The sequence below is a fragment of the Aptenodytes forsteri genome, unplaced genomic scaffold, assembly GCF_000699145.1.
Source record: "Aptenodytes forsteri isolate BGI_AS27 unplaced genomic scaffold, ASM69914v1 Scaffold261, whole genome shotgun sequence".
NCBI classification, from domain to species: Eukaryota; Metazoa; Chordata; class Aves; order Sphenisciformes; family Spheniscidae; genus Aptenodytes; species Aptenodytes forsteri.
Genome location: NW_008795583.1, coordinates 54218 through 63158, shown reverse-complemented (window position 1 = coordinate 63158; position 8941 = coordinate 54218). Strand labels below are relative to the sequence as shown.

General features: G+C 67.7%; 2 protein-coding genes across 2 annotated transcripts in view; both read left to right on the top strand.

Annotated features, from left to right (window-relative positions):
* CAD (carbamoyl-phosphate synthetase 2, aspartate transcarbamylase, and dihydroorotase) overlaps positions 1 to 723 on the top strand; it is a 24227-nt gene extending 23504 nt beyond the window's left edge. Inside the window, exon 42 of the mRNA XM_009282314.1 lies at positions 670 to 723. Within this exon, the coding sequence (XP_009280589.1) occupies positions 670 to 723 (54 nt within the window). The remainder of the gene's footprint in view (positions 1 to 669) is intronic.
* Positions 724 to 4639: 3916 nt separating this feature from the next.
* MPV17 (MPV17, mitochondrial inner membrane protein) overlaps positions 4640 to 8941 on the top strand; it is a 4972-nt gene continuing 670 nt past the window's right edge. Inside the window, exons 1-4 of the mRNA XM_009282297.2 lie at positions 4640 to 4762; positions 5617 to 5709; positions 6444 to 6539; positions 8884 to 8916. Of these exons, the coding sequence (XP_009280572.1) occupies positions 4655 to 4762; positions 5617 to 5709; positions 6444 to 6539; positions 8884 to 8916 (330 nt within the window). The 5' untranslated portion in view covers positions 4640 to 4654. The remainder of the gene's footprint in view (positions 4763 to 5616; positions 5710 to 6443; positions 6540 to 8883; positions 8917 to 8941) is intronic.

Below are 8941 nucleotides of genomic sequence, written 5' to 3'. Positions count from 1 at the left end.
GCCGTAACGCAGGGCCCCCTTGCCCTGCTGTTGTGGGCACTGTCGCCCCCCGGTGGGAAGCAGGGCAGGAGCCCCACGGGCGGGGGGGGGGTCCCGGTGCCTCAGGGGTCCATCCTTAGTGGGGAGGAGGTGCTGCCTTTCCCCCAGGCTCAGCGGGGAGCAGGGGCCTGCCATGCATTCCGCTGGGTGAAGGGCCCTGGCCCACTCTGGGCTCGGGATCTGCGTTGGGGGCCTGCACTGGAGCCATGAGGTCTAATGGGGGGCTGTAAGGAGGCACAGCCCTGAAGTGATCTTCTACGGTTCAAGGACTTGCTCCAAAACACTGGGTGGAGGCTGTTTTGCGAAACCTCTTCCCCCCGGGCAGGGATGGATGCTGGGACACGGCACTGGGGGGGGTTCAGTGGGCTGCAGCCTCCGCCCAAGGGCTCAGCCAGCGCAGCACGGGGCCGAGCCTCCCTCAGGTGGGCTGCCAGTACTTGGCGGCGAAGGCTTTGGCTTGAGTTGGGTGCAGAGGTGCTGCCTGGGGAGAGCCCCTGCCTCTGAAAGGCTCCTGGGGCCCTGTACGGGTGATTTAATCTCCCTAACAGCGTTGCTGTTTGCAGGGCTGGGAGGGACCAGCGCTGGCAGGCAGCTCCACGTGCCCTAAAGACGCTCTCCCTGCGTGGGCAGCTGCTGCGGGCAGGGATGCTCCTGCCCCCGCTGGCCCAGGGCTCGCGGTCCTGAGCAACAGGCAGCTCTGCCTCCCCACTGCCCACTCCACCCACGCGGGGCTGAGGCTGGTTGGCAGGAAAGTCCATCCTGCCTGTGCCATGTGTGCACGGAGCCATGCAGGGGTATGTGTGGTGCGGGCTGGCTGGAGCGGGGTTCCTGCACGCTCCCCTCTGCACCCCCTGCTTGCAGCCTTCCCTGCCGCCCCTGCTCCCCCACCAGCCATGCTGCTTGCAAGTAACCAGCCCAGGATGCTGGAAAAGCACAATGTGGGGTCTGGGGATGCCCTACTGTGCTGGGGAGCTGGTGTGGGTGCTGGGGGGCTCCACTCAGCGTGCAGCCACTGGCCCTGCTCCCTGTGGGGGTGGCAGCACGTTGCCCTGCCTGCCAGGCTGCTGGGGTCCTGCCAGGCCACCTCACTGTTCCCGCTGTTATTTTTATCCAATTTGATGGAGTCTATTGCCTGGCAACTGCTGCACCGTGTGCTGTGCATCCTCCCCTTGATTCCTGGAGGGAGGCCAAGGTGGAGCTGGGAGGGCTGCCCAGGACCAGCCCTCGCCCTCCCTGGCAGCCCCTGCCTGCTGCTGTAGCAGGCTTGGTGCAGCCCACAGCCCCAGGCTGGCTCTGGGCTCCAGCTCTACCTGTTGCTTCTTCATGTCAGAGCTGACCCTGCTGCGCTGAGGTGCAGTCCCCCAGTTCCTCGGGGCCCTGGCAGGCCCGGGGAGTGCTGGGCCGTGCCTGTGGGGGTGCACAGCCACCCAGCATAGCTGCTCTGTGTGACTGGTTGGTCCAGCGCTGGATGCGGTTGCTGCAGCTGAGAAGAGGCTCTGCCTTCAGGCCTGGATGTCTCCCTGCCTGCAGTGTGGGGGCCCAGGCGCAGCCCCTGTGCCACGGTGCAAGGCCGTGACCGTGGGAGCACAGCTGTTCCTCTGGGGCAGGGGCAGCGCTGCTGGAGGCCGAGCTTTCCTGCTCTCCTTGTAGCTTCAGTAAGTAATTCCTCTGTCCGAGGCCAGGCTCAGCCCCTTACTGCCAGCCACGCCGTGGTCCATGCAGAGGAGGCAGGCCCCCCTGGGCCCTGCATCGGACAGCCACAGGAGGGCTGAGCAGGTTCCAGTTCTGCCTTTGCTTGCTGCTCGCGGGGCCGCCGGTGCTGCCGTTCCCCCGGGCGGAGCAGAGCCGCCAGCTGGGGCCAGGCCAGGGAGGTTTGCTGGCAGTTGGCTGTGCCTGGTGTGTCCAGCTGCGCTTGCCTGCCGAATCCCTGTCCCGCCTGGTGGCGAGAGCTGCGAGGTCAGGCAGGGCTTTGCCTCCTGCATCCCAGGCCCCGGGCCAGGATGCCAGCAGGGCCTGGGCAAGGCAGTGACCTTGCCTGCGGAGAGCAGCCCCGCGCTCCCGTGGTGGTGATGCAGCCTCCAGCTGCTAGCCAGCGAGGCCCGCAGGGGACGCAGACGATGTGGCCTACTTAGGCTTGGGCCCGTTTCAAAGTCCTGTGGCCGTGGCAGCAGCAGCCTGCGGGATCGGCCAGGCACCCCCCAGCTCCCGGGCTCGGCCTGGCTGGAGGCAGCACGCTGCCCACTGCGTCCTGCCTGCTCACGGCACCGCTCTGCACTGAGACGGTGAGAAAGTGCCCCCCCACAGCTCGGGTGGCTGTGAGCTGGGGAGCCCTCACCCTTCTCGATGGCTGCATCCAGCGCTCCCGTGCAGGCGTGGTGCTGCCATGTGCGTCGGCTCTTCCCAGCCTGGGGCAGGATGTTGCAAGCGGCAGCAGGGCCTGGCAGAGCTGCAGGGTCGGCCAGGGGCTGGTTCCTGTGTTCGGGGTGTGGGGCGTAGCTGGGGGCTCCAGCCCCGTGCCGGAACCATGGCAGGGCCATGCCGGTGTCGCCCTGGGGCAGGTGCAGCGTGGGTGGCGAGTGGCACTGGTGCCAGCCTGGGCGAGCAAAGTTGTTGTGGGGGGCTTGGTCCGGGCACACTCCCAGGCCTGGGCAGGGGTGCACAGACAGGCCTGTCCCCTGTGGCAGCCCTGGCGTTGCTTCGTCACTGCCGGGCACTGCGCCCGGAGCCTTCGGCACTGAATGAGTAACACTAGCACTGCTGGCTGCGCTTTCTCAATGAGCGTGGTGCAGGGGGAGCCTGCCTGTGCCTAGTGGGAAGGCTGCCCACACAAAGCAGGCAGCCAGCGCTTCTGCTGCGCTGGCCTGGGGTCCTTCACCTGCTGCCACCCCCTGCCCCTTCGCTGCTGCGGCCTCGTGGGCTGGCGGGGGCCGCTCTCCTGTTGTGGAGGGGTGTGGTGACTCTCGAGGCCCCAGGGGCAGAGCCTCAGCCCCTGGGGGCTGTGTTGGTCTGGGGTGGAGGTGGAGCCAGTGACATGGTAGCAGGAGATGCTGCCAGGAGCGCGGCAGCTCCGTGGGGCTGCAGAGACAGGGCCAGCCCTGCTGGGGCATGTCCAGCCCGGCTGGCCTTGGCTGGGCCCGGCCCGGCCCGGCCTCCTGGGCCGCCTCCAGGCTCTGCCCGGCCTCCGGCCTCCTGGGCCGCCTCCGCCGGCTATCCCTCCAGGCTCTGCCGGCTATCACAGCCGTACGGGGCCAGGTCCAGCCCCTGCCCATGGGCTCCCAGGGGACACGCTGTGGGCCCTGGTCCACGTGGCTGGGGTGAGGGGCTGGGGAGCCAGGCCTGTGCCTCTCCCCTAGTGCATGCTGGCTGGGGACAGCACCCGCAGGAAGGCATGATCCAGCTGCGAGTGCTGAGGAGGCGGCGGGCATGCTCCCCTGGCACAGCCTGGGGTCTGCGGCCCTTTGGCTGGGACCTGCTCCCCGCGGTGCTGCTGGGGGCTGTCGCAGAGACACCGATGGCCCCGGGAGAGAGGGAGTGGGTGGCAGGGGCCAGGCGCTGCTGGGAATGCACCTGGAGCTCTGCCACCCCGAGCATCCTCAGCCTGCCACGTGGTGAGGAACTGCTTGTGGAGACTGCCTGGGCAGGGCTGGCCCTGAGCTGGCGGCACCCATGGGGCTGCCGGGAGAAGGGGGGACGCTGGGGACACCGCTCCCCGAGACGAGGGCTTGCTGGGTTCAGGGTTTCCAAGAACAGAGCAGAATGGTAGCGGGGCTGGAGACCTGTCTGGGAACCGTCCTGGGAGGAGCAGGGGGAATAAGCGGGGAGCCCACAGAGGCTGGGGGAAGGAGTGCTGGGCCAGCCAAGTTGCGTCGAAGAGGTCAAGGGTGTAGGATGGAGCAGGAGCTGCCAAAGGCCCAGCTGAGCAGCACCCCGCGGGGGACGTGCACAGCAGAAGGTCCCTCACACTGATATGGAAACAAGGCGAGGAGCCGTGCCAGCGGCTGGGCAGCAGCGAGGAGCTGGGGCCGGCCCTGGCGCCTGGCGAACCTCACCTGCCTGTCCTGGCTGCCAGTGGCGGTGGTGCTGCCGGGCGGGAGCAGCACAGGCAGAGAGTGACTTTCCAAGGAAGGGGATTGTAGTCAGCAGAGTTTGCGCAGCGCTCGGGGAGAGGTTTCCAGGAGCGCAAGGCCTGGGCTCGGGAGAGGCCGCAGCAGGCAGCATCCAGGTGGGCTCTGCCCCAAAAGTCCCAGGTGCTGCAGGCCCTGGGTGACCCATCAGCTCTGTGTCAGGGGCATGGGGAGATGGTGCAGCTGGGCACCGTTTCGTCCAGAGACGCTGTGTCCGGAGAGTGGCCTGAGGCACTTGGCCACTGTGGGAGGGCCTGTGCCATGGGGTGGGTGCGGGCAGGCTTGGCGCAGGGTGGTGGGGAGCTGCATGCCGGGATGGACCCAGCGGGGCCGGAGCAGGCTGAGGCTTTCCCAGGGTCAGCGGGGCCGCAGGCAGACAGAGGCAGCACTCGGGCAGGAGGACCTGGCTGTCGACAGGGCGCTCCGGGGTCTCGCCCTGCCCCGGTGCACCGCAGCTGCCTGAGCGGGCTGTGCTGGTCGCAGGGGCACTCATGGGAGCTGGTGACGTGATTGCGCAGCAGCTGGTGGAGCGGCGAGGGCTGCACGGGCACCATGGCCCCCGGACCCTGAAGATGATGGCTATCGGCTTCTGCTTTGTGGTGAGTGCTAGCGTGCGGTGGGCACCTGGGCTCTGCAGCATGCATGTGGTAGGGTGGGATGGAGGGCTGGGATGGAGGGCTGTTTTGGCGGGGTGAGACCATGGTGCCTGCGTGTGAGCTGGGCCATCCTGGTGCCACCTCCAGCAGCTGCAGGCAGAGCTGGGTTCCCTCGAGGAGGAGCGCCCTGTCCCTGTGCCCAGCTGCGGGTGTGGGCACCCCTGGCTGCACTGCGGTGTGGGATGGGGCTGGCAGCCTCTGTCCGTGCAGCCCGGGCACCTGTGCCCATCCCTGCTGCTGGTGCCAGCCCCTGGGGAGGTTTCACTTGGCAGGAGGGTGACTCCACACCCAAGGGTGCAAACGTGCTTTGCTCCGCTGTGCACGATGAGGACAGATCCTGACCCATCAGCTCCTGTGCTCGGGGGTGGGGGTGTTGGGCCCAGTGCCCTGCACTGGTGGCTCGGGCAGGGAGGGCCCTGGGCGGTGCTGGCACAGCCGGGGTCCCACCGCCATGGAGCCCTGCCCAGTGTGTTAGGCGTGAAGCCCTGCGGCCACCCCGCTGGAGCAGGCCCTTGGTTGCCCTGTGCTGGTGCTGGTGCTGCCTGGCGGAGTGCTCTAGGAGGGGCAGGGGGGGCTGCGGGCATTCCTGCATCCACCCTATGCAGGGGGGCTGCCCCACAGCAGTGTGGGACCCAGTGAGGGAGCGGCACAGTTCAGGAGGGGAGGCAGGACAGGCCCCAGTCCCTGTGTCCCAGGGCTGGAGCAGGGCCATGTAACCAGCTCTGGAGACCCCCCAGCCCTGACACCCCATGGCCCGGGAGAGCAGGACGCTGCCCCTCACCACCCAGCTCCTGCAGGGCCCTGTCGTGGGCGGCTGGTACAGGATCCTGGATCAGCTCATCCCGGGGACCACAAAAGTCGTGGCTGTGAAGAAGATGGTCCTGGACCAGGTCAGTGCCACGTGGGTGATGGTGCCTGTGCGGGGCTGGTGCAGCAGGACGGTGCAGTAGGTGCAGCCACATGCCCATGGGCATGGTTTTCATAGTGCTCCAAGAGCCCCACCTCGGTGCAGCGGCCGCTGAGCAGGGAATGGTGCCCAGGACCTGCTCCATGGAGTTGCTGGGCTGCAGCACACAGCCCCTGGGGCATCAGGCAGCTCAGCCCTGCAGCCCAGAGTGTCTCCGCTGGCTGCGCTCAGGGGATCCATGGGGATCTGTAAGGAGCCGTGAGGATCCGTGCTTCACCCTTGCTGCAGCTGTCCCAAGGCTGTTGAGAGCTGCCATCTCCCTTCTCTGAAGCAGAGCACAGGAGGCCAGGCAGTGCCGTCCCTGGTGTCCCCGCTGTGGAGGGGGAGGTCCTGGGGATGGGGACCCTGGTGCTGCCCTGGCTTCTGCCCTCCTCCTGAGGCCAGGGCCAGCCCCGATGTGGCAGAGGGCTGGGGCGGACAGGGTTGCAGAGGGGCCACCCTTGGCCTGGTCTTGGACCCTTCCAGAGTCCCCATGGTGGTGCCTGACCCTCCATATGGCTCTGTGCTGGGGAGCAGCAGGCCAAATAGCCCCAGGGCATCAGGCAAGCAGGGCCTGTGCCCTCCCGCCCCACCGTGCACTCCCCTCGCCCTGTGCTGCGGGCCCGGCTCCAAGCACCGCAGGCTCCTCGGCATCAGGCCCCAATTCCTCTCTTGCAGGGGGGATTTGCGCCGTGCTTCCTCGGCTGCTTCCTTGCTATCACGGGGGCGATGAATGGTCTGTCAGCAGAGGAGAACTGGTCCAAGATCCAGCAGGTATGTGCTGCTTCCCCAGGGGGGTGTGGGGCTGTCGGCAGCCGGGGTGCCTTGGCAGCTCCTCCCGGTGCGCCGGCACTGCTGGCTGCTCCCGTTTGTGGTTGTGCCCATGTCCAGGTGCAGCCCCCTCAGCACTGACTGTATGCTCCCAGCTCTGCCATCACACTCCCGTCCTCATAGCCTGGCTCGCAGCTCTGTTGTGTCCCAGGACCCCAAGCACAGAGCTGGCTCTGCAGGCACCCCATGGCCGGGGTGGGGAGTTGCTCGCCCCACTGCTGCAGGGCATGGAGCAGCTCTCCGCCTGGCCAGTGCCCAGGGGTGCACGGGGCCAGTCCTGCCGGGCTCAGTGCTGGGTGCCAGGGCCCTGGGGGCATCGGGTGCCTGGTACTGCCAGTCCTCTGGGTGCTGGTGTCAGGGCTGTTCCCTGTGGCACGGCTCTCTGGGGTCCTGCCTGGGCTGGGGCGGCCGCGTGCCTGGTGCCATCCAGCTCCCTGCACGCCGGCCACTCTCCTGGCTGCATCTCCAGAGCCATTACCGAGATGGCTCCCATTAGCAGCAATTGCTGGAAACCAGCGCGAAAGCTGAGTCAGTGTGTCCAGAGCGTGAGTCACTGGGGAGCAGGTGACCACCCGCCACGGGATGAGGCACACCAGGGGTGGTTGCGTAGCTGCCCAGGGGGTGCGCAGCACTGGCACTCACACACCGACAGCTGCCAGAGCTGTGTGTGAAGGGCCCCAGCCCAGCCGGGCCCTCTGCCCCCAGGCTGTGAGCTGGGGGTGTTGTCCCAGCCCGGTCGTCAACCGCTGCCCCGGGGCCGGAGCTCTGCCTGGTGTGCCATCAGCCAAAACTCATTCCTCTGCATGCGTGCACCCGCCCCACCAGGCGCTGGCCAGCTGCCCACCAGGCTGCAGGTATGTGCCAGCAGAGACCTTTCCTGCCCCCAGTCCTGTCCTGGAGCGCAGGGAGCAAATCCTGGGGGAGGACTGAGTTACCTCTTTTTCTCCTGGCTTTGCGAGAGGAGCAGCCAGGGTATGAGGTGTTTTGAGACGCCCCAGAGGCACACGTAGGCTGGCCCTTGGCACGGGCAGGACCCCCAAGCAGTCCTGTCTGCCCCAGCTGCATGTTAACCAGTCGTGCCATGTATCTTGCCTTGCCTCCCCCAGGGAAACCCGCTGGGGCCTGAGCATCCCAGTCGCCAGTCGTGCCATGTATCTTGCCTTGCCTCCCCCAGGGAAACCCGCTGTGCATGGTAGTGGGTGATTCCTGCGAGCCGTGGCTCCCTCCCAGCCGGTGCCCTGCCCTGGGAGGGGGCTGGGCTGGGCTGGGGGCCGGGCAGCGGCGACTGGCAGCCACCTTCACCCCTGGCTTGGGGCGCATCTGTCTCTCCTCACGCAGACAAAGCGTCAGCAGAGCATCCATCACCTCTGCACCCGCTCTCCCCGTCCTGGGCTGCCGGCCAGCACCGCGAGACCAGGCTCCCGGCTGAGTCACGGCCAGGCTAGATGAGGGACTTGTCCTGCTGCCATGGGGCAGGGCTGCAGCACGGCCGCAGGTGCAGCACGAGGACAGGGCAGTGCCTCGGGCTCCCAGGGCGGCTGGCCCAGCTTGGTGCCCCTCTCTGTCCCTGCCCCACGGTGCCTGGGAGGGGGCTTGGGGGACACGGGGCCAGATTGCAGCCTGCACCAAGGAGAGGAGCTGACTGCCCCTGCCTTGCCTGCTCTGCCCAAGCGTGCAGCAGGCCCTAGCTCATCTCCTGCCCGCTCAGCGCCTTATCCTGGCCCACACCTGCCCCAGCTCTCCTCCCAGGCTTGCCCAGGCAGAGAGGCCTGTGGCAGCCTGGCCGTGGTACCGTGAGCCATGTCAGCTGCAGGAAGGTCTCTTGGTGGGGATGGAGCAGTTGTGGCTGCCCTCTCCTTGCCACCCCGTGCTCGCCCCACGTGGGCACGGCTCTGGGAAGAGGGCAGGCAGGCAGGGGCTGCGGGGGGCAGGGGGGATCTGCCCCGTGCCCAGCTGGAGTGGATGTGGAGTCAGGGGGATCACAGCAGGGGGACAGTGACCCTCTGCATGCTCCCAGCCCCTGCCTGCTGCCCAGCCTGCCTCCACCTCAGGTCACAGGCATCTTTTTGGAGATGCTCCTGTGCCGTTCCTGCCGGTGCCAGCTGTGGGCCCTGCTGCTGGAGCTGGCCACCCTTGGCAGCCGCAGCCTCTGCCCATGGCAGCCGGGGCCTCCCCGGGGCTGTGCAAGTGGCTGCCCCTGCCAGGACCATGGCCGGCTGCATGGCAGGGCTGGATGCCTGTGGCAGCAGGGTGACTCTGGACACTCACGGCCTCCCTTCTCTCCCAGGACTACACGGATGCCCTGCTGACCAACTACTGCGTAAGTGTTGGCGGCAGCCCCCCAG